General features: G+C 32.9%; 2 protein-coding genes across 3 annotated transcripts; one reads left to right on the top strand and one right to left on the bottom strand.

The window, feature by feature from the left end:
- The first annotated feature begins 12,618 nt into the window (after positions 1 to 12,618).
- Positions 12,619 to 16,830, top strand: LOC133821968 (endoglucanase 8-like). The gene is made up of 7 exons (XM_062254154.1): positions 12,619 to 12,927; positions 13,026 to 13,433; positions 13,644 to 13,736; positions 13,859 to 14,020; positions 15,443 to 15,554; positions 15,972 to 16,135; positions 16,383 to 16,830. Exons 1-7 carry the CDS (start codon positions 12,700 to 12,702, stop codon positions 16,704 to 16,706), a joined length of 1,491 nt encoding a protein of 496 aa, XP_062110138.1. The 5' UTR covers positions 12,619 to 12,699; the 3' UTR covers positions 16,707 to 16,830.
- Positions 16,831 to 19,204: 2,374 nt separating this feature from the next.
- Positions 19,205 to 22,625, bottom strand: LOC133821966 (ACD11 homolog protein). 2 transcript variants are annotated; one of them, XM_062254153.1, is made up of 4 exons: positions 22,056 to 22,625; positions 21,258 to 21,379; positions 20,323 to 20,468; positions 19,205 to 19,727 (listed from the first exon to the last, which is right to left on the bottom strand). In XM_062254153.1, the coding sequence occupies exons 1-4, from the start codon at positions 22,329 to 22,331 to the stop codon at positions 19,621 to 19,623; spliced, it is 651 nt and encodes a 216-aa protein (XP_062110137.1). In that variant the 5' UTR covers positions 22,332 to 22,625; the 3' UTR covers positions 19,205 to 19,620. The 2 variants fall into 2 exon arrangements, with proteins under 2 accessions (XP_062110137.1, XP_062110136.1); XM_062254152.1 differs by having other exon boundaries at positions 21,207 to 21,379; positions 22,056 to 22,621.
- Positions 22,626 to 26,256: the final 3,631 nt, after the last annotated feature.

Below are 26,256 nucleotides of genomic sequence, written 5' to 3'. Positions count from 1 at the left end.
TTAGTGTTACAATAAATATATGTAAATCTTAGAAAAACAAAACATAGTCAAATCATATATTTTTTTCAATTTATTCAAATAAAAAAAAATATGTGGATTTGATTTTGATGGTTTTAATCAAATTATTATCTACCTATCTTAATAAAATCATGTCACTACATCAATGTGTGGAAAGTTGAATAATTTCATCAGCACTAGAAAATGGTGACAATGAGATGTCTTAATTAATTAATTAAGTTTCGATTAGTTTTGTTACAGCAAACTCTGGAATCTTTATTGGTCAGTACACAATTGCTTTGGATTACTATCATTGAGGATCTTTGTTAAGGAAATTTAATAATATAGATAAAGCCCTTTTAATTAAACTTGGTCTCAAAGTGGTTGGTCTCTAGTTTTTCTGTCACTTTCAGTGTCCTCTGAATAATTTTGAAATTTACCAATGATTAATCTTAATAATAAATTATGTATATGTCACTCTCTGCCAGTTCTTTTCCTAACCAGTTCAACATTATTAGGCTTGATTTCCGAGCTCAATGTTTCTGGATGTAGTGGCCAACAAAGCAATAATAAGCCACAAATATAGCTACATGTACTTGAAGAACCTAATTATAAATAAAAATAAAAATAATAATAATAGAAAATGGTGTGTTTTTTGGACATAATTTAACAAGCACCTTGTTTAAGGATAAGGCGTGATTTCAGCTTAGTTATTCAAAAATGAGTTTATTTCTAATTGCAAGTAAGGTTGTATTATATCTCATTTTATTAGCAAAATTCCTTAAATTAAGAAAGGTTTTGAAAAGTACGCTTCGTAACAAAAGAACAGGTTAGATAGGCCCAGTTGGCCCAATCTATTTTGTGTAACCATTTGCCAGTTGGCCCAACCCAATTTGAAAAGTAATTAGACGAGCCAATTTGTTGTTCTAATCACTACGTACGTTACTGGGTTTAATGAAGCTTAATATTTTAAGGGATTTTTTCATAAATATGACTTTTTAGCTATTAATATGTAAAAATATGGTAATTAAACATTTCTTAATTTGTAATTTTCACATATTTTAATATGATCACAACTTGTTTCAATGAAGAATTGAATATTAATTAAGGATATGTTGGGCTCTTAGTTGTGACACTAATTGGATTCTTACTTATTTGAAGAGAAAGAACAAGATGGTATTGGTACCTGAGCATTGGTGGAAGTTTTCTCTTTTGGGAAAATGATTCAAATGGTATTATGAAAGTTGCTCAATTGAACTATTTTGTTCATATGAAAATAAGATGACAACTAATGAACACAAATGATATATATTTACTAAATTGTAAAAAAATAAGAAAGAGTCGAATTTCTCTAATTAGAAAGTTAAATGGCATTTAAGTGTAAAAATATTTTAATAAAACTATAAGTCCATATGAAAAAAAAAAAAGAAAAAAGAGTATAAAAACAGTAAGGTGTCATGTGATGTTATATCATTACATTAAAAAAAAACGTTTTTTTTATTTTTGTTCTTTTAAGATAAAATTTCTGATGAAAAAGCAGTTTTTGTGCTCTTTGAATGAGGCAAACCCGTTAATCTCGTAATTTTTTTTTTAATTGAATGTAACAAGAATTATTGTCACAAGTAATAAACGACAACTCTATTATGATGTTTATCAAATAATTGATCTATTGTACTAACAATCATCCCAATCTCATATATATATATATAAATATATTTAAACTTAGGTTAAATTCAGAGCACTTTACTATTATGTGAGAGTCACATGAGAAATAATTGATTTGAAGTTATCTATATTAAAATCTTACAATATGATTTGCAAGTTTTGTCAACTCATAATTTGGTAATCCAATGAGTGCATATTTTGGCCCTCTCTCCACAGGACCTTATCAACACATGTTTAAGATCACAAAAAGAAGATATATTATTGCCTTCTTAAATTGCTTTTCCGAGAGGTAGTCATATCACTCATGTCAAAATATTCTCTACCTAATAATTGTGCTTAACTTTCACTGCTTTTATAATGATTTGCTCAATCTTAGGCTTTTCTTCTCTCCAATTTTCAAAGTATACTCATAATATTAGGCTTTTTACAATTCAAGACACTATAGTACAACTTATGTAGACAAAGAAAAAATGTTTAACCATAACATTACTCTTTACCATAACTTGCCACAATTAAAAAATGGTAATAATGTTGCCCTTAATAACTCATATAAGCCCTGTGAATTTCTCTTTTCATAAGGAAAATTTGGGTATCTATACATAATGTAGGTTTTTATATCCAAAAAAATATCATCATTTATCAATATTCCAAAATAATGTTATTATTTGCTTGGTTTTCAAAAATATCATGTTTATTTTTTTAGCATACATCTATCTTCTCTCACTCTCTCTCTCTCTCGGGTCACCCTTTGATTCTTTGGAGAATTATGACAGCCATTACAAAACCATCATTACCACCAAATTTCTTTGAAAAAAAATCCCTAACTTTGGCACCCTCTTCCTTTTTTTTCTTCTCTCTTAAAGTATCTATGGAGACTAAAATAAAATGTCTCATGATAGATTTTGATGATATAAAACTTAAACCCACTAAAAGTTCAATTAAGACACAAATTTATACAATTTGAATAGATTTGTGCATGTTTTTTGGTTTTTTTTTGTTTGTTGCAATTTTTATCACAATTTTTTAGATTTGAAACGTAAAATTTGTAGAAAACTTGATATACCTCAATACACCTCGATGGGCTCTTTAAAATCATGATTTTCATAAAAAAAAAACCATCTGCCTCGACACACCTCGATGTAATTCATAGAAAATGCATAACTTTTCACTCGGGTGTCCGTTTGATGTCATTTTTTTTAATTAGGGTATTTTTTTTGTGATCTACGCGTATGAGATGTATAAATACACATTTGAGAAGTTTAAAGCTTGAGAATATACCCAACTTTGAAAATATAGGGGTATTGTTTTGAGCTTTGGGGTGTTTTCAAGCTTTCAACTTCCCTAATGTGTGTGTACACATCTTAGATGTGTAGATCTAAAAAAAATACCCAAATTCAAAACAAAAAAATCACATAAAACGGACACCCAAGTGAAAAGTTATGCAATTTTTATGAATTTCATCGAGTTGCATCAAAATGTGTCGAGACATGTCTAGGTGGCATCGAGGCAGATGGTTTTTTCATGATTTTTAAGGGCCCGTCATTCTGGGCATCGAGGCACATCGAGGTATATCATAAAAATCATGATTTCATGAGAAAAAAATCATCTGCCTCAACATGCCTCGACACACCTTGATGCAATTCATAGAATGTGCATAACATTTCACTCGGGTGCTCGTTTTAGGTGATATTTTTTATTTGGGTATTTTTTGATATATACACATCTAAGATGTGTATACACACATTCGGTAAGTTGAAAGCTTGAACACACCCCAAACTTCAAAACAATACCCCTATATTTTCAAAGTTGGGTATGTTTTTAAGCTTTAAACTTCTCAAATGTGTATGTCCACATCTCAGATGTGTAGATCACATAAAAAATACCCAAATTCAAAAAAAAAAAAAAAGACCTCAAACAGACCCTCAAGTGAAAAGTTATGCACTTTCTATGAATTGCATTGAGTTGCACCGAGGTGTGTCGAGACATGTCGAGGAGGCATCGAGGTGTGTCGAGGCAGATGATTTCTGTAACGCCCTAATTTCTTCTAAATTATTGGGAACACAACGTTGAATCATAATCATACACATTGCTATTTTATTGAATGAAAACTAAAAAATATGTATATGGATCCATGGTTTTACAAATATAAAATGATTGTCTTTAACATATTAAAATAAGCAACATTAAATAAAACTTTAAAAGAAAACATTCTTTAATAAAAATAAATAGGCTCGCTTGATCTTCCTCGACTATATGGTCCCCACGAATACATCACGAAGCTCATAGGTCTCACTCACCACTGGTTTTTCTATCTTTAATTGTCTGAAACAACAACATCATAAGGGGTGAGCTTCTAAGCCCAGTAAGGAAAATACAAACAAAAGTCAGTCATATAATCAAGCATATCATAAATTTCACAAGAGTCACTACAAAACTTCTTTATACTAATCATACAACATCATAAAGCCCTAGGTAACATCATAGCCTAAGTCATAATCATAATCTAAATCATAGTTCATAGTCATAAATCTTAGGTCATAAGTCATAATTATAACTATAGGTCATAATAACAAAGGTGTACGCCCTAAATATCCAGGGGTTATTAGCGAACTGGAAAATGGCATAATTCTATCAGCCGCATGGAAGCCACCTACCTGGAGCTGCTGTTACATGTCTCTACCTCTCTAGCTCGAGATAGCCAAAGGTTTAGTGAGATTACTAAGGCATCAGATCAGCAACATGGACACCACGAGCTGGGACTACATCAAGCTCAGGGTACGAGCTTGAGTTGACACCTCTGACCCCTTATAAAGTCAACCACGCAATGTAAACGTGCATATATCAGACATCACGTGTCTACTCCATTCTTGAATTCTCGGACATGCAGCATAAACGTGCGTGTTCAGACACCCCACGACTGGTTTCGGCCATGCGGCCCATTATCCCCCTTACCTATTGATTAGACCACACTTCATTGTCAGGTTTTAAGAATTAATCATGAATGTCGCAGAAGTGACATGATGGGTAAGAAGGTCACGGGATGACCTCCTTTGCCAACACCCAGGTGTCCTCTCCCTATAAATATGGAGACCATGGGAGTTGCAAAGGGTTGGTTCCGAAATTGTAAAGAAATACCTTGTAAGGAATATCAGAGATATATCAATAATATTGGCTAGTGGACTAGAAGGATTTTAACCTTTGAACCGCCTAAAGAAAGTATTCGAGTTATAATCTTCCCTTGAGATCATTCATCTATTACGGTTTATCGCTTAGCACTAATCGCTCTCCTTATTTATATAATTATCTGTTGCCGAAGAACCGCGTCAACAAAAGGGAAATTTCCATTTATATGCTTGATAAAGGCTATAATTACAAAAAAATGCTAGGCATATTAAAAATTTCAAAATAATGCTACTTTTTTGCACATTACCCAAAATGCCTTTACCATTTCCTCCTCACTTTTCACTTCTCATTTCTCTCTTCTCTCTTCCCCCCCCCCCCCTCCCCTCGCCCCTCTCTCTCTCTCTCTTATTTCACTCTCTCTCACCTCACAAACACCACCACCACACTAAATATTATATTTCGAACAGATTTGGACATGAATTTTAGGATTTTTTTGCGATTTTTTTTCAGATCTGAAACTCTGAAATCTGCAGAAAATCAGCCTTGCTCGATGGTGGCTCGATGGTGCTCGATGCCAGCTCGATGGGACCTTCAAAATCATGATTTTTCATGAAAAAATGACTTTGCTCGATGGTAGCTCGATAGTGGCTCGATGGTGTTCGATGCAATTCTTGTAAGGGACATAATTTTTCACTCGAGTGTCTGTTTGGGATTTTTTTTTTTTATTTTGGGTATTTTTTTCAAGATCTACATGTTTGACATGTTCATATTCACATTTGTGAAGTGTAACACTTGTAAAAAAATACAAAAGTGCAAACATACCTCATGTTTAAGACATATTTTGGTATATTTTTAAGTTTAAACTTCCCAAATGTGCATATGAGCATGTTAAACGTGTAGTTCTTGAAAACATACTCAAAATAAAAAAAAATCACCACAAACGGACACCCGAGTGAAAAATTATGTCTATTGCAAGATTCACATCGAGCACCATCGAGCCATAATCAAACCACTATCGAGCAAAATCATTTTTTCATGAAAATCTCGATCTTGAAGGCCCTAGCGAATGGTTGCTCGATAGTGCTCGATGCTAGCTTGATGAGGCCATCAAAATCGAGATTGTTCATAAAAAATGACTTTGCTCGATGGTTGTTCGATTATGGCTCGATGATGCTTAATGTGATTCTTGCAAGATACATAATTTTTCACTCGGGTGTCCGTTTGGGGTGATTTTTTTTTTGGTATTTTTTCAAGATCTACACGTTTAACATTCTCATATGCACATTTGGGAAGTTTAAAACTGAAAAATATACCAAAAAATGTCTTAAACATGAGGTATGCTTGCACTTTTGTATTTTTTACAAGTGTTACACTTCACAAATGTGCATATTAACATGTCAAACGTGTAGAACTTGAAAAAATACCCAAAATAAAAAAGAAAATCACCCCAAACAGACACCCGAGTGAAAAATTATGTCTTTTGCAAGAATTGCATCAAGCACCATCGAGCCACTATCGAGCTACCATCAAACCACCATTGAGCAAAGTCATTTTTTTCATGAAAAATCATGATTTTGAAGGTCCCATCGATCTGGCATCGAGCACAATCGAACCACTATCGAGCAAGGTCGATTTTCTGCAGATTTTAGAATTTCAGATCTGAAAAAAAATCGCAAAAAAAACTCAAAAATCATGCCCAGATCCGTTCGAAATACAATATTTAGTGTGGTGGTGGTGTTGGTGGTGTTGTGAGGTGAGAGAGAATGAAATAAGAGAGATAGAGAGAGAGAGAGAGAGAGTGATGGAAGAGAGAAGAGAGAAATGAGACGTGAAAAGTGAGGAGGAAATAGTAAGGACATTTTGCGTAAAGTGCCAAAAAGTAGTATTATTTTGAAATTTTTAATATACCTAGCATTTTTTTTGTAATTATAGCATTTATCAAGCATACAAACTGAAATTTCCCATAACAAATGAGATATAATAAAAAGATAAGTGCTTATACATGGGTGGTAATTAAGCCCCGGACATAAGTTCGTCATACACCGGACATCAACTTAGGTCCGCCATAAATTTTGGCAACTGAGCCTACCGGACATAAGTTTGTTATACATCATTGGACACCTTAGGTGACTCACTTACCCCTTTATTGTACCAGACATGTTAGGTCATACAAAACATAAACTAGGTCATAAACTAAATTGTAATGCCCAAAATTTCCTAATAAGGTTTAGGACCTTGATTAGGAGGTCGAGGTGGCCATAATCGATTTATCATGTTATTAAATGATTATATGTATGTTTATGTGAATTATATTATTATATGATGATAAATACATGCATATGGGTCCACATTTAATTATAAGGGCATTTTGGTAATTTGGCCCATTGAGGGCGTGGTTGTGTATTTTCATGCATGTGGGTGAATTATAAGTAATACTGCATTATTTGTGGATTTTTTCGAGCCATTCGGCATGAGACGATCATGGAGTGCAAGTTTTCGGTCTAGTCATAACGGGATTAAGTTCGGGGCTCGAAGTGAGTCTCGGGGTAATTTGGTGATTAGAACGTTGCTGGGAATTAGAGGGTAACGGGATATGAATTATTGACGTTTGAGAATATTGAGAATAACAGTAATTGGAGGTGTTAATTATAATTAACAAAATAGGCGGGAAATGACGATTTTACCTTTGAGAGTCTTTAGAAGCCTTTATTTGACCTAGGGGCAAAATAGTCTTTACACCCCTAAGATATACATCAACTCATGGACTGTAGAATGTTAGAGAAAAACAGAGCATAATCATCCTCATCTCTTTCTCTCCCGTACCTATTCTTCTCTCCTTCTTCCTTTAAATTTTTAAGAGCCAATTTGAGGATCCAAGCTAGGAGAGCAAGGCTTGAGGGCTTAGGGCATGCCATGATTATTGAATATGGGATTGTTTAGAGCTTGAGTCTCTGTGTTTATGCATGATCCTAGTTATGCTAGCAATTGTTAAGTATGCATGTTGAATGCCCTATATTCGGATATTTGACATATGATATATGTTTGGTAGCATTGCTTACTTGTGTATGGCACTGACTAGTCAGGATCAGCACTAGTTGCGTATTACGGACCTAAGAGCCGGAAACAGCATAAGCGTCTTGAACGCAGGGCCGATAAAAGATTAGATCTAATCGATATCAGCATTGAATGACTCTGGGAGCATTAATGCTGGACCGATCCGAAGGTCGATGAAAATTCTAAGCGCTTGACTAGTCTAGGACTAGTTACTCAGAGCCAGGGCCGAAGGCCTAGGTGACTGTTGTCACATGGCTAGGGAGCGGAATCCCATGGTTGTGACTCTATGGTCATCCGACAGGTTATATTGGTGACTAGTTCATCGAACACCTATCTTGATTGAGCTAGTGAAAGGATCACTTATTTATAAAGGGAACGAAACCCACCTTAGTGACTTTTACAACTGTCACTCTTCTATTTAGGGCTATAAGCCCAGCATGGTTACCGGAACTACCAGTGTTAAATCACTTATCTGATTAGGATTGACTTGATAGTCATCCACTTAGGAGGGTATGATTCCTTATCCTGGATACCCATCATTACGTGAACTTATTTGCCTGCTTGAATAGGGCTATATTTGCTAGGCATGTACCTTATGATTTAATGACATGTTATTACTATTCATGAGCATATTGAGTTTTCTTGCTGGGCTTCGGCTCACGTGTGCTATGTGGTGCAAGTAAAGGCAAAAGAAAGCTGGACCATCCTTGAGTTGGAGAGCTTAGGTGACGATGTGTACATATGCAGCTGCTCGACCACCACTGCCGAGGGTTGAAAGAGGAACTAGGGTTAAACCCTATTTTGCCGCTTAAATCGGCTGGTTGTAAATATTTTATTGTAATTGACCATTAAATTATATTTTTGGGATCCCAATGTATATAATAAATGTTCTAATGAAACGTTATATCTTAACCAAAAAATTTAATCCCTAAACCGCTAATCATACTTAGTTACACGATTTTGGCCAAATGACTTAATTAGCGAGTTTAGCACTGTTTATAAAGCACACCGTAACGGTCCCTGGAGTTTAGGGCGTTACATAAACTACCTAATTTTCCTTACCAAAACTGGGATATTGAAGACTAGTGTGGGATCGGAAACTCCTAAAACCAAACATAAATAAACCATAAGTCCTCTGGAGAAAAGAAGACGAAGAAAAGATCTAAACTATCGGAATAAAGACTTACCAAAAACTTTATGTTTCAAAGAAATTGAACACCTTAGATAGCTCTGAGCTTTAATCTATAACTCAAACACCGAAATCACACAAAAGCTTACTTCCCAAGTGTTTAGAAAAGCTTTAGATTTGAAAGATTTAACCTAAAAACCCTAGTGTTTCTCTCTAGACCGAAAATAGCAGCTTGAAGGCTTTGAAAAGTGTTTGAAAGATGATGAAAATGGCTGAGTGCAAGGTCCCATTTATAGAGTTCAAGGAGTGAAACTAACTCTCATTTCAATGAATAAATAAATGATTAAAAATAACATTTTTCGCTCAACAAATGCCCAGAACTCAGTCAAAAGTCCAAGTTGTTGAGGACAACTTCTAGCTTCGGATTCCACGGAATTTAAAAAATGGTCCCTAGAGCCGATATATCTCCCTCTATAGGCGATATATCGCCTGCACCATAATCTCGAGGGACCGTGGTTTCATTCATACAAAGTCGACGTGTTTTACTGTAACAGCGTAGGTGATATATCAGCCCATATAGCTGCCATATTTCAGCTTACACTAATATACTAAACCACGTTTTTGCACATTTTAATCACACTTAAAGTTGTTTAAACTACTTTGACTGAGTAGTACGAGATCCTAGCATCTGGGAGAAGGTTCTAGACTTCCTAAACTTATCCATGATTATTTTTATTCATCTAAAACCTTAAATATTTAATAAACATACATGTGACAAATGTCACTTTCTTAATTATTCTATCTAAACCTTATGTTATAATAAATAGTATTCCTAAAACTATCTTCATTAATCAAACCTTAAGATAAAATTAATATTTCTAAACTATAGGCTAAGTTTATAAAATCCATAACTAGCTCTACGAGTTTCTAACTAAATCCCGGCTTTGAACCAATGGTGTATGTGTTATCACCGGTTTGTTATCAAGGAATGATGGTTCAATGCTTCGGCAACCAAAATTTCCACAAACGTTGTGATAATTACACTAAGGTAAAATTCAAGTCGAAAGACATTTTACTTTATGCACAATTGCAAAGGTTTCTATAGATAGTAATTATTTAATCAAGTGGGGGAATATTATATTTTAATATAATTTTTGATTGATTAAATAAGTGTGACAAAAAGTTATTATTTAATCTAAGTGTGAGAATGTTATATTATTTCAAATAATACAATGTTAGATTAAATAATGTGACATAATGTGATTTGTCACACAAATGTGATTTTTCACACCATGTAACATTATTGAGAGTCACAAAATTGGACACATGTGTGTGCCAAAATGCGACATATTTTGGAGTTATAAAATCAGTTACAAATTTGTAACTCCAAAATATTACCCAATAATGTGTAGAATGTGTATTACACATTTGAGTTTGGATTTCACAAAGTCATTATGAAATATGGCTATTGGAGACATATTTTTAACTCTCATTACGTGTATAGAGGTTACGAAATCATGCGGGAAAGGGTTTGAGACGTTTTGGAAAAATTGAAATTTTGTTGCTGAAATTGGTGCTGTGGCTGAGGCCACTGATAATCCCTGCCGCAGCCTAGGGGACAGAGGTCAGTGGTTGCGACCACTGATACTCTTGGCCACGGCCTGGGGGACAGAGGTCAGTGGGTCGCGGCCACTGATACTCCTGGCCATGGCCAAGGGTGCTGACAACCAATTTCTTTTTTTAGTTTTTTCCAATTTGAGCGGTTCTAACATCTCAAGTAACTCCCAAAATCTTCATTTTAATTCCATAAATATCTAATTAAACATTGGTAACAACCATGGGGTTGATGGAATTTGAAATTCAAAGAGTATGTGAAACTCTGTAAATAGGAGTCTAATGCTCATTTGTTAGACAACTCTATTTCTATCCACTAGAGCAATTGGCTAGAAATACACCAAAATGCTTGATTATTCCATATAGTTATTTCCAATAATTAGAGAAATCCTTAGTGCTTGAGATAGAGAGAAATAAGTTTTTGGATAAAAATTGTAAACCTTGTTCAAGTTGGTGATCCCCAATGTTCTCTACTTTCTTTGTGTGAGTCCCAATGTTCTCTACTTTCTTTGTGTGAGTGAGATAGTTTTGCTTATTGTTCTTGTTATTTATTTCCTCTACTATTACTTTTGTCTTCTCTTCTTCCATTTTCTATTTACATATTTATTTGTATATTTTGTTTTAGAGTTATAGTTCTTATAATTCTATTCTTTATCCTTTTTCTACATTTACTTGTATTTTGGTTATTGAGTAGTAAACTTATTTATCTATTGAGTGGTAAGTTTATTTATCTATTATCTTGTCTATTATAACCTTTTGTATATAGTTATATCTTTAGTTCTACCATCTCTATTGAGTATAATATATATCTCTCACACATTAATAGGCAATATATCACACAATCTAACCTTCAATTTTGTTGATATGGAGAATGTAATAAACTTCTCTAACCACATTCTGGATAATATCACTCAACCATTGAAGAGCCAGAAACAGAGATGTAGCTTCCATTACTCCATTACTAAATATAATATAGCCAAAATGCGAACACATTCACAAAACATTCATATTGGTGGCTTTAGTCAAAGTTTTGATGAATCACATCACATGAAACTTTTAGTACATATAGATAAGTTAGTGCACTAGTACGGCTTTCCCCGAGAAATGGGCAATTTCTAAATCAAAGCTTAGAAGTTAAAAAGCAAATAATAAAAACAAAATGCATACAAGTTAGTAACAACTTAGTGGGTGAAAAAAGCCATAAAGATTTTCTCATAGTTTTTTTTTTGTACAAAAAGTCCTTTAGATTGATTCCCACCAATGAAAAAAGCCAGATCAATTTTACCTATTCACGAGCTACATACCCCAAACCAAAGGATATCTTTATTCTTTTATCACTATCCCTTAAATTTTAGGTACATTGGACCACACAATCTAACTCCAACGCCCCATTTTATCCATAAATTCTTACGTACTGCCCTAACAACCTTTATCTCCATTATTATTATTATTATTATTATTATTATTATTACTGCAAAACCCAAATCACATGCCTCGGTAGTCAGTCCCTTAAACTCGAAAACGAACGCAAATATTTTGGAAATAATAGTCAAACTTGTTGTGAATCATTGCCACCGCTCCCAATATAAATACAACATTTAAATTTATTATGTATCCATGAAAAAATAAATCTCTACCTCCTTTGGGTGTATATGTTTTTTTCTCCACTTTTTCCTGTTACTTCATTTTGTGGGGCCCAATACACCACATGCCCTCCATGTGTCCGTCTCAATCCGACGGTGACCCATTCCATTCCTTCATAATTCTTTTTATTTATTTATTTTTTCCTATATCTAATAAATCAAACCTCATCTACCTTCACTATCCACCGTCAATCATAAAAACGAGAGCGAATAAAAACGGTGCGGCCCAGCCCGGCCCAATTTGATGTTCGTCTCGGCCCAATAGACCCGGTCAAGCATGTTTCCGCTTTGGATTACCAACTTCTCTCCAGTAAAATTTATCCACGTGGCGTGATACTATTCGTTTAAAGTCTGGAATCCAATGACCCTTTTTCAGTATAAAGATCGTCCCAAACCCCGACTACTTTCTTCGGCCACCACAACACACCTCACCCCCTCCTGACTCACTCGTTTCCTCTCTCGCTAACGGCAAAAATGGCGCGAAACTTTCTACATTCCCCGGGAAATGTTCCTGTGTTTCGCGTCATTCTTCTCCTACTGCTACTCCTTCCACATTCTTCAACCAGCTCCCGCCACGACTACCACGACGCTCTCCGCAAATGCATCCTCTTCTTCGAAGGCCAACGCTCCGGCCGACTCCCGCCCGACCAACGCGTCCGATGGCGCCACGACTCCGGTTTGCACGACGGCGCCACTGCTGGAGTAAGCTCAAAAATAATTGATAGTTTTTTATTTTTCCTTCGCATTTTCTTGCTTTCCAAACACTGATGCGGTTGATTTTTTTTATTTTTTTGGAACAGTTGGACTTAACGGGAGGTTACTACGACGCTGGAGACAATGTGAAGTTTGGTTTCCCAATGGCGTTTACGACGACGTTACTCGCGTGGAGTATAATAGATTTCGGGAGGACTATGGGACCGGAGCTTAGAAACGCCGTTAAGGCCGTTAAGTGGGGGACTGACTATCTGTTAAAGGCGACGGCGATTCCTGACGTCGTTTACGTGCAGGTTGGCGACGCTTTTTCGGACCACAACTGCTGGGAGAGGCCCGAGGACATGGACACTCTCCGAACGGCCTATAAAATCGATAGGGCCCACCCTGGGTCTGACGTGGCGGGGGAGACTGCAGCTGCATTGGCCGCTGCTTCCATTGTCTTCAGATCACGTGACCCGGCCTACTCAAGATTGCTTCTCAATAGGGCCGTTAGGGTACGTACTTTTTTATTTTCTGTCACAGTGCTGTATCGCTGTCACCCTCTTCTTTTTTATTTATCGATAAATAATAGTCTGTTATATTAGTTCCCATATAGGGCAATGTCGTATGAAAAGGGAAAAAAAGAAATTGATTATCTCGGTAATGTTGCTAAAAATATCGCGATAAATTGACCGTTGTGTGAAAACGGTCTAACATACATGTAGGTGTTCGAGTTCGCTGACAGACACCGTGGTGCGTACAGTGGTAGCCTGCACTCTGCTGTGTGCCCTTTTTATTGCGATGTGAATGGTTACCAGGTAACTATATAGCTTTTTTCAGTTATTCATTCTAGCCGTTGGATCATGAATAATACTTACACTTTGACATATCCTGACCGTTGATTGTACTTACTTTGACTTTTTATTTTATTTTCATAAAGGATGAGTTGCTGTGGGGAGCTGCATGGCTACACAAGGCATCAAGGAGGCGCCAATATAGAGAATACATAGTGAAGAACGAGGTGGTGTTGAGAGCTGGAGATACAATAAACGAGTTTGGTTGGGACAACAAGCATGCTGGGATTAACGTCCTCATTTCCAAGGTAATTTTGACCCTTATTCCTGAATTAAATAATCCCCGGATAATGATTATTGTTTGTGTACATTTTAGCATATGGGTCGTCTAAGCTAAAAACATTGTCATATGTGTTTGGTTTTGTCTTCTCTAGATTTTCTTGGCTATTTCTTGTTTGTTTAGAATGTGGGGAAGTGTTATTTTATTCATTTTCTGTTTTTATTTTTTTGGATTTATGTCGTTTCTTATTTAGATACTAGATAGTGAGCTATCTGCCAATCACGTGGTCCTGGTTAATCAATGGCTTGTGGTGATTGGTTGGTATTGTTCCTTTTATGTAGTGGGGTCATCGTGGTGGGACCTTGCCTGTATGGGACCCCAGTCCACATGATTTGTATTATGTATATATGAAGCGAAACAGTTCTGAAAAAGGGTCTTAAAGAACGATTAAATAATGTTAGATATCCGTACATTGTAGGATTGGACTAAAAAATGTTTTCAGGGTGAAGGGTAAAGGAATAGTATAAAGTTTTTAATGAATAAACTTAGATAATTGTGGATAAAATAGTCAAAAAAGACAACTATGAATGAAAGAATGGTCCGAATATGGCTCATTATTATGCCTCCGAATTAGGCTTTCATGTGAGTATTAATTCGGTCCCAATGGTACAATCTGGAAGGAAAATGCATGCTGATTTGAGTCATTGTTTTAGTCAAAAAGGTCATTATTACACTAAGACAATAAAAATAAATCATTGGTAAAACTAAACCACTTGACATTGTACACACGTACAACGACTATAGTTCTACTACTATTCATAAGGCTCATAATTATTTGTATTTAAATCCAATACATTCTAATTGTTTGGGAACTTATTGATTATATTTCATAGTTAACATTATTCTTCTAGCATAATAATGATTTTGGTTTCTCTGTTGTCTTTAAATTAAAAAAAGAAAAAAGCTAGTGAGATAGGTGAGGGTGAGGGTGGCCTCTAAGTCTATGCCTTGTGGGCCCAGGAATCAGAGGCTCACTGATGCATGGCATGTGCCGAAAGGCTGAGGATTTCGGTTCGTCCCATACTCGGCCATTATTTTTTCAGAACTACTATTCACAGTGATTGTGACCCCTAAGATAATGAGCTTTTCTTTTTCGTTTATCAGAAACAGGAAATCTCAACTTCTTTTTTCTCTTATCATGTATTTATTACTAACTTTCTCTAGTGTAAGGCTATTCAAGACTTTTCATTGCGTAGACTTACTGTATTCTATTTATATGTTAGCTGAAAATTGGTAAAAGGAAAACGTTATCTTTTTTTCTTTTTTTTTGGTTCACGAATAATGAATTTATTATTGGATTTGGCATTTGAAAATGATGCAACCTGTCAGACCAAAAATAGTAATGTCTTTTTTCTTATTTGGGTTTTGGTTCTCTTAAAAATCTTGCCAGGAAGTGTTGAGTGGGAGGGCCGGCTACTTCGAATCTTTCAAACAAAACGCAGACGAGTTTATCTGTTCTTTATTGCCTGGAATTTCTCATCCCCAAGTCCAATATTCGCCAGGTAATAATATATCCATCCACATACATTATTTATTTTCTAATTATTAACATCATTAATAATAATTGGTGTGATACTAATTATTATTTTTAAAAAAGACAGACAAATCACAGTACAAGCTTTGGATTAGTATTTCAAAACAATAATATTTCCCATAAAGTTTGTCACTAGGCTATAAAATACACTACAATAAGTCCAACAGAATAACATTGCTCATTTCCCGTTACCAAAATCCTTGGGCTTAATGGGAAAAACGACAAACTTTGTCTCTCAAAAAGTGTATACCAAGCATGTGTTTTTGTGTAATTTTCAAGTTGTAATAGTGTTTTGCTGAAAATGGACTAATTAGATCCACTCATTCGGTTAGCAATGCTATTTCGAGTAATTATTTATTTTAATTTTTTTTAATTCCCCGTAAAGGTGGCTTGATCTTCAAGGCTGGAGGGAGCAACATGCAGCATGTGACCTCACTGTCGTTCTTACTTCTGGCTTACTCCAATTATCTGAGCCATTCCAATAAGATTGTGCCATGTGGCGAGACCTCAGCTTCCCCTGCTCTACTCAAACAGTTGGCCAAACGTCAGGTGAGTAACGCTCTTCCAATCCAATCTCCACCCAGATATTAAGGAGAACAATTTTCTATGATATAAATGAACTGGGCCCATTGTGGTCACGAGGTTAACATTCCATTTAATCACAAAACTAGTTCTAGATTAAGACAAATCCAACGGCTAGATTTTGTCCAATCGAAAGTTTGTCTTTGCTTAATGATGGCCCACGGATTTAATGGCTTTGATTGGGTATATAACTTTTTTTTTTTATTGGCCCCAGGTGGACTACATCCTAGGAGATAATCCTTTGAGGATGTCTTACATGGTTGGATATGGGCCACGTTACCCACAAAGAATCCACCACAGGGGAAGCTCGTTGCCTTCCGTACAGGCCCATCCGGCCCATATAGGCTGTAAAGCAGGGTCTCGTTATTTTCTGAGTCCAAATCCTAATCCCAACCTGTTAGTTGGAGCTGTCGTGGGTGGGCCCAATAGCTCAGATGCTTTTCCAGACTCGAGGCCTTACTTTCAAGAGTCGGAGCCCACAACCTACATTAATGCGCCGTTGGTGGGCCTACTTGCGTTTTTTTCAGCCCATCCTTGATTCCCACAGTGTAAAGCAGAGAATGTAGTAGTAGTAGTGTAGTGGTGCGCAAATGGTCACCCTGCCCAATTATTGTGAAAGATTCCCAGTGTTCCCAATTAATGAAAGCAAAAAGTTATATCTACTCACAGTCACATGGCATTTATTTCCCACACCTTTTGAAAAAAAATTAAAAAAAATAGAGTTATAGCTATAAGTATTTTGTGAAATGAGGACAAAATAAATGAAGGATAAGGAATCAAAAGTCAAAATGGTTGCATTATTTTTAGAAGTGAAAGTTATTATTGACAACCTCCATCACTGACTGACATAAAAGCACTTCTATTCTATCATATGGGAATAACTAAAGATGAGAATTTAAGAAGAGGATAAAGTTGTGTGGTTCGTTACCCTTATTTAGTATTTGCCACATTTGTTCGTCTTTCGCTTTTCTATAAGTAAGCAATAATAATCACTCTAAAGATTTATTTAAATTTTTAGAATTCATTATGCAAGTAAGATTTTAAATTTTTGGTTGCATGAGTGATTTACTTGAGAAGCTTAAAGTTTTTCTTGTTGGAATCAGTATTAAACTTTTGAAGTATATATGATCAAGGTGGTTAGTGTATGAAAGCTAAAAAATAGTGACTTAAATGTATACATTTTGATGAATAAAAGAAAGTAATAATTCATTTACTAATACTAGATAAGCAGTTAATAGCTTTTAGGATATTTTATTATTTAAATTTGGATAAATGACCCTAGCACTATAAATTTAAAAAAAAAATTGAAAAATACGAAATTTTACAAAAATTACAAAAATACGGATAATAGTTTGTAACTTTCTGTTATAATTTTGTATTTAGTAACTAAATATTATTTACAAAATTGTAATACATAGTTACAAACTTGTAAACTTCAGTTATAAAATTCTAAATTTTGATTACAAAAAAATTGTATTGTAGCAAATTCGTAAACTTTGTTTAAAAAAATCATATTTGCGATTATGTCTCTCCGTATTTTTGTAATATTTTTTTTCAAATTCTATATTTTTTAGTATTTTTTTTAAATCTTAAGTATTTTTATGAATTTATTAATTATATTTAGTTATGAATCTCGATTTTGATATTATTATATATTATTTTTTTGAAACTAACGTTAAGTGTATCGCCACAAATAGAGTCATAGGTGATCACAATTTTAATTTGCAATTAGAGCAATGCACAATCTCATGCCTACTCCTCATTCACCTAAAAGATAATTTGAAATGTGGTCACGTGAATTAGAAAAAAATATAGGATTATATTATATTTTTCAAAATATGCAAGACACTTTGGCATCTTTGCAAACATTTTATAAAATTTGCTAACTATCAAAATTATTGCAACACTAAAAATATGGAATCAGAGTGTTCCAATATATTATTTGAATGTGATGAAACATTTTGAAAATATATAACAAAAGTACAATGATAGTGACCTAGCATATCTATATCATATTAGTTCATATTTTCTAAGTATTACCTAAATAACTAAATTGGTAAATCCGATAATCTTTCCCAAAACAAATAGATAACCATTGCCCACTCACCTAAATCAAATATTGGGCTTGGTTGTCCAAGCTTCCCACTTTGAGCTTTTACTTTCCCAAAAGCTCTTATTCTAAAAGCTACATAAGCTACATTACGTGGCTTCTAGTAAATGAATCAAGATCCCTGTCAAATTACCGTGTTTCATAATGTGTCAAACTAATATAATACTGACACATCATTTAATTTTTACACCTCATATTACTAGAGGAGTCAACAAATTTTTAATAAAAGAAAAATTAAATGATGTGTCAGTATTATAATGGTTAGACACATTATGAGACATGGTAATTTGACAGGTGATATTGATTCCTAGAAGCAATGACAACCGGCACTAAGTAAGTTATTTTGGTTGTAAAATCAGATATTAAGTTTATTAAAGCAAATTTCTGGGTTATAAATAATATATTTTTAAGTTTTTGTTTACTATAATTTTATAACAAAGGTAACTCTGTACTTGTATATCATAGGTCTATCCTCGTTAGGTATAGCTGGGTATGAGTTTGTTGTAATTGTTTGTTTTTTTTTTTGCTACGCATTGAGTTAATATAAAAGATTTTTTCTCAAAGTTTTTTGTTTTTTTTTTCTCTTTTCCAGTTCTTATTTTTTTTTCTTTTCAAAAATACGATTTTTAAAGTTTCATAATTACAAAAATACGTTTTTTAGAAAAAATAACTCACTGACCCAATTAAACATTAACAAAAAAAAAAAAAAAACTAAAAGCAACTTAAAAATAACACGAAAAAAGACAAAACTGTAAAATATAAAAAATTTCTTAAAACTGTAAAATTAAAAAAAAATATTTGATCATAAAAATGTAATTTTTTAACAAAAATTAGTATTGTACTTAAAAATCTCTTAATATAACTCACTTGGCCCATTGTGCCTTTTTTGGAATTAAATGGCTCATGAGGCAAATGAATGCCTCCACTCAAAATGAAAATTGGGTTATATATTCATTTAATATATATATTTCTAGATTTTACAATATTGCTACATATAATATGAGATATTAATTAGTTTATACTTAATCTTACACTTCCAATTAATGGATATTTTCAAATGCTCTAATATTCTATCAGCATGATCATGATAATATAATTAGAATAATCTAAAGAATAACATTCTAAATGTGCCTTCTTTTTTCTTTGGTTGATGATACCTTCCATGATCTACAAGAGACCAACCTGTTTTTCCTTTTGTTTTTTTTTCTCTTTCGAAAGTAGTACACACTATGCTCTGGGAATTAAAACAAAAGAGGAGCCATCTTGGATCAACCAAAGCTATTTTATTACCACTTCACCTCTTCTAAGATCAGTATAATCCTCTTAATAATTACAAGTGAAGTCACCAGTCCAACTTGATGTTCCTTGAAAGGTAGAGCTTATCAATGTATTCAATTACTGGAATTGAGGCTGTAATATACCTTCTCATCTTCTTCTCTGCTGATTGATCTGCAAAACAAATATATAATTTCTTTTTTAGAAAAAAGAAAGGTTGAATTTACATTCAAATTAAGGTGCATGCATTAAAAAACAAATTCTGAATAAAAAGCTAACGAAAGAATTATGATGATTTGGGTCCTGTTTGGTATTGTTTTCTGTTTTTTGTTTTTAAAGTTGTGTTCTTAGAAACGAGAACAGAAAAACAATTTTCATAGTTTTAAAAAAATAATAGGTGTTTGGCTAATTTTTTCTTAAAATAGTTTTTTAGATTTTCTTTCTTTTAAAAAAAAATCTTAAATAAAAATTAATAAATATATTTACAAATAGAAAAATATTTTAAAAATTTGTAATAAATAATGTGATAAAGTAATATGAAAGTAAGTGATGTAAGATAATAATTAAAAAAATAATGTGAGGAAGAAAGAAAAGATGGACAATAAAAACTAATTTTTTGTTGTTATCAAAATATCTTATTTTTCGTAACTTTGTTTTTAAAAAGTGTTTTATGAAAACAATGTCAAACAGGATCCCTACTTGTTTTCAAAAAGCAGTAAAAAAAAATTAATTTTAAATTAAGGGGCGAAACACGATCTCGAAATCTTACTTGTCTCATTGAGCTTCAACAAAAGTTGTTCTCTGGTTGGGAGAGCATACATTCCAGCAGCAACTGCTGCCCTAATAGCCCATGAGTGGTATGGTGCACAAACCTCAGCATAAGCTGTTGAAGCTGCACCCTTTAAATAGTAATCACTGCATTTATACACAACTAAATAATTATTATAATGTTAAACAACACAAAAATATAAGTTCAAAAAAAAAAAAAAAACAATTGGCCACAATTTGATATGTAACACATCCTTAATTTGCTTTTAATGTGTACTAACATCTTAGCCTTAGATATAACAACTAATTATTTTTAGAATTGGAAATAAAAAATATGATAATATTTATTGAAAAACATGGAAATTTAAAAATGTCTTTAATATTAAGACAAAAAAAATTGAAGAAAGAGAGTTTATGATGAAGACAAAATATAAACATATGCATAATATTAAATGAGATATATATGAGAGAAATAAAGAAGGAGAGAAAATTGAGGGAAATAGAAAGATAAAGTTTAAGGGGGTAAATTAGGAAAAGAGAAGTGATTATATAGAAAGTAAAGTATTTTGTCAAATATTATCTTTTTGAACAAAAAAAAAAGAACTGTTTAAGCATCTTAATTATTAATTTATTACGATCATGATGATAAGTTTTTCTCCACTATAAAAAATCAGAACACTAAAAGTTATTTCTTTTCATTATGACGTGTTCATCAAACTACTCTGTGGATAATTTTTAGATAAATACATTATATATATATATCAGAAGAACTGTATTATAAATAATTGCCACTAATTAATTAATGTTGTCCCAATAATATAAGCTAATTAAGGTTTTAGATAAGTTGTAGCAAAATTGGATGGGAAGACAGAGAAGAGATCATACTCATTTGACAAAAATTGGTCAAACAAAGCTCTGATGAGATCAAGACCTTGCCTAACACGTCGTAAGTTACGTGAATTGCTTCCTGATGTTTTCACTGTCCCATTTGCCACATCAGAGTCTATCATGTTTTGTAAACTGCCATATCTCTTCGATGCTTCAACAAGATTATGTACCTGAAATAAATAATTAATCATTAACACAATCTTTAATTACCCATCTTCAAATAAGATCTATCAATTAATGTATGTATATTATTGCCATGAAAAAAAACTATAATAACTACCAGGAATATAGTAAAGCCTTAATCACCCTCTAGTGCTACTTATCACTTTAATTAAACACGCATTATCTATATAAACAACCTTTCGATACAAATTCCCCTGTGGATAACGTTATAAGAATATGTGATATTTAGCTGAACAAAATGTTTCTTTTGTCTTACTTTTTATCAACAATTAATGTCTAGTGTGGCTGACCTATTCAATGGCTCCCCCACCAAGCTTTGTAAAAGAAATTAATAATAACATAAGCCATTTTTATAATAAAGTTAGTGTTGCCCCCCTTTTTAAAATGAGAATTAGACTGGAATACCATTAGTATCAAATACTATAAGAATGCGACATGTTTTTATTAATGCAATCTAATATTAAGTCTCACATATTTGAATTTAATATATATTATGAGATATCGTTAATTATATATTATTAGGCTTTAAAGCGTTAAATATCAACACTAACAATGTACCAATTAATACATGAATAATATATGATCATGAAACTTGTTTGATATCTCAAACAAATCACATTTATTTAACTTATTTTACAAAAGAAAGAAGAGGAAATTTAATACCTTGGAGACGTATTCACACTCGGCAAACTTGAAAGCGAGGCCAAGGCAACCAAAGAGAAACGAGATAAGAGAGCAAGCTTCACAAAAGGTATCCAAGCGGAGCTGGTACGGTTGCGACTCGTTGAGTTTGCCCGAGTTAATAAGCTTCGATAATTCCTCAAACGCATCAGCTATGGCCGACAAAGGGTAGGAGGAGGCAGCGGTGGAGGCGTTTATGAACCTCTCCGGCACACCACCGTCCATGGCTGCGCAGCTTTCTCTGGCGTTTAGAATCATTACCGAAGCAATCTTTAATATATAAAAATATATATAGAAAGGGATCAGCTTCAGTTGGGCCTATATATACAGTTTGATTATTATTATTATTATTATTATTATTCCCTTAAATTGGAAGAATATATATACCAAAAAAGAAAATTGAAGATTCGATATGTTATATTGAAAATTTGTGGTTTGTGAAAGGGAAAGAGTATTAGATTCAGAGGAAAGTTCTTATGAAAAATGAGAGAAGGGAAGGAAAGGTAATGGTGGGAGTTTGAAGGTTCCCTACGAGTGCGCTCAGCCTAAAATGTTTGAACTTTCTTAAGAGACTCTATAACGTAACGTGTGGAGTTCATTTGTTTGTATTGGGGTCAATTATTTTTCGTTCTTCCCGGGACACGTACGTATGTAAATATGACCATTTGGATTTAGTCCACGTTTTATCATAAATGATTCCCGACCGCGTTTCTAACCGGCATTTGGTGTAGACTTTTCTACCAAAATCATTTTCTTAACTTTTCTTCCTGTGAGAAAATGGCAAAATTGAAAAAAGTAAAATAATAATATATATATTTATATATGGAGCTTCTTTGTTGGCCCATTACTTTTGCTCTTAATGTAAGAAGGGTAAATTATTTTCGGCCTTATGTTATTTTTCGAGAAATTTCAAATAATTTACAGTGCTGAAATTAAAGTTCAAATAGTCTGTTTTTCAAGTATATAAAAAAATCAGATACACATGCAAATAACTATTTGAACTCTGATTTCAGCACTGTAAATTATTCAGAATTTCCAAAAAATTGGCAAGATGTGTGTTATAACTATCATGTATGTCATCAAATAAAAAAATTAAGTTATAATTTCTCTAAGTGGCGAAAATGGAGAATGTCCCTATGAGAGCGACAAGTAGGCATGTAAATGGGGCGTGGAGAATGTCCCTATGAGAGCGACAAGTAGGCATGTAAATGGGGCGTGTGTGCCTCGCCTCGCTTCCGCACCGCCCCGCCTCGGCTTAATTTGGGCGGGTCTACCCTGCCCCATTTAACTTTTTTTTTAAAAGAAACATCAAATTACAATTTTAGAATTTTCCCTAAGCTTAATTTGTTTTTATTGTAATCTTTAGTTTTTACACTTCCTATTAACTACACCCTCAAATATTATATTTTATTTTCTTTATTTTATAATTTATAAAAATAAATACAAGAATAAATATGAATTATATAACACATATTTTTCAATATTTACAATTCTTTCTAGTCTATTTTGAATTAAGAATATTCTAAATTACATATAAAATGTCAATTTTACGTATTATGCAGGTATATAAGTAGCATTAGAGAATTAGGTTAGAGTATAGAAAAAAAAAAATCAGAGCGGGGGAGCGGACCCCGTCCCGAATTCCGCCCCATTTTTACCGGGGCAAAGACGCCCCGTCGGGTCGGGGCCCCGCCCCATTTTGCCATGACTAGCGGCAAGAGTGATGCTCCTACCTAAGAAAATTAATATATATATATATATACACACGGGTACTAACATGGTATTTGACTCCTTAACTAAAAAACTGTATTTTGAAAACAAATTTGAGAAAAAAAAAATTAAAACAAAGTTATAGAAAACAAAATATTTTGAGAACAAAAAAAAAAAAAAAATTTATGTTGTTCTCAAAAAAATTTGTGCATTTTTTTTCTCACATTAATTCATCTCTCATTAGTTTTCCTCACATGACTTTCTCTCTCATCACTTTCTAACTTCTTATTTTATCTCTCATCACTTTCTATTTCGCAATTTTCTATCTTATCTTTTTCTATCTTTTCATTTTCTTTCTCATCACTTATTTTCTCATCATTTTATTTTTAATTACTTACTATATCTTCATTTTCTATCTCGCAACTTTCTTTCTCATCACTTTTTGTTTTTCTAGCATAAATATTCGGGAAATGGTTTGAGTATTTTAGTTGTATTTTATTTTATTTTATAATTTGTTACTATATAGTTTGTTTGGTCTTCGGATAGATTATCTTATATTTATAGTTAAAACTAGTAGCTATAATTTTAGACAACTGGGTTTTAAACATCATTTATAATTGTACATCGAGCGAACGAGGAATAATTGTTGATACGTCCAAGCATGTAATCAAAATTCCGTTTGGACACTAGAGGCGCGCACAGCTGAAGTGAATCCAAATTTTTTTATTACAATCTCAATTTCAGCACGTATTTACACTAAAAATAAATAGATAATTTTATTTTTATAAAAAAAAAATACCAAAACAAAACATTAGCTCTGTTCTTGTAAAAATTGATGGTTGAATCTCTTTTGTATTTACATTATAAGCTACGTACAAGGGTTGCTGCTGATATTCCCACCTGATGCACCTCACCATTGGCTCTATATATATTGCATTAATGCATATTAATATGAGTTTATACTTTTTTAGACCCTATATTTTGTTACATTACCTGTTTGGACCCTGTATTTTGACAAATTATTTTTTGGACCATATGTTTTGTAAAATAGTTAAGATAGAACCATAAACTCAATTTTGATGAAGAAAAAATTGAATATAACAACACAGTTTTTAAGCAGAATGATTTTATTTTTGTTCTGAATTGTTAGTTTGGTAAATTATTGGTGATTTTAGTTGAAAAAACATTGACCAAAATCGGGTTTAGGATTCTATTTTAACCATTTTACAAAACATAGGGTCCAGAAAGTAATTTGTTAAAACAAAGGGTCCAAACAAGTAATGGGACAAAACACATGGTCCAAAAAAGTATAAACCCTATTAATATTTGGTTAAGTATAGAAAATATATGGAGACTAATTTGTTAAGTGTAGGACACTTGTCCAAATCTAAGCAGTGACTGGACTCTCTTTTAGCTATTAGGTTTTTTCTCTACATAGAATTACTAAGGGGCACCACTGGTACTTAATACTACAAGGAGGTGGTATACTGTTTTTGGTGTAATTTAATATCAGGTCTCACACATTTGAATTTAATAAATATTATTGGGTATCGCTAAATAATTATAGAGTGTCACCTTATGTAGTGTTGGACACTTTAAGGTGTCAAATTTCAACACTCTTCTCTCAATATGATTATCTCTAGTCTCTCTCTCTATACTTTCCCTCTTTTCTCTCTGTTTCTTCCCATTCTTCTTTTATCTTCTTCTATTATTTTCTCTGTTTCTCCATTAATTGGAGTAAAGCCAAATTACACTCTTATCTTTTGGCTATTCTTGATACAAAGTCGTATCATCAACTACCAACATCAAGATTTCAATTCCCTTAAAAATATAAGAGGGTAAATACTAAAATTATTGCAACACTAAAATCGTGAAAACCCTGTTTTAACCAAAAAAAAAAAAACGTATATTAAAGAGAAAGCTAAATAAAATATTCTCTATGATGAACACTAATATGTGAAAAATGTGTTACATCCAATAAACCAATATGATTTCTTTACTTTGCAATCTCTTTTAGGCCAAAAAGTATTATGATTTCTATACTTTCCAATATGATTTCCCATTATTCTCTTTTTCAACATATTTTATGTTTTATATTGATTTCTATCTCAATTAAGATACACATAAAATGTGCTTAAAAATAGTTCTTCGGAACAATTATAAAGCTTTAAACGAAAAACTTTAAAAATTCGATTCGATGATTCTACATGAATTTTTAATGATGGTTTGAAATTTTATGATTTACGGTCATTCAATAAAAATAACTATAATTTTTTTTAAATGAAAATTTAATGACTGTTTCCAATACTATAATTTAAACAAATATGGCATATTTATAATGGTTTTACGAATATGATATTCTTGCAATATTATTTTATAAACATGTTATTCTTCGAATTAACGTAGTATTGTTCTAATGATTTTTTAATATACTATTTTAACCACAATTAAAATGATCGAGTTGGCGTCGAAC

The sequence above is a fragment of the Humulus lupulus genome, chromosome 3, assembly GCF_963169125.1.
Source record: "Humulus lupulus chromosome 3, drHumLupu1.1, whole genome shotgun sequence".
Lineage (NCBI taxonomy): Eukaryota > Viridiplantae > Streptophyta > Magnoliopsida > Rosales > Cannabaceae > Humulus > Humulus lupulus.
Note: the sequence above shows the minus strand (reverse complement) of the source record. Positions and strands in the feature narration are given on the sequence as shown.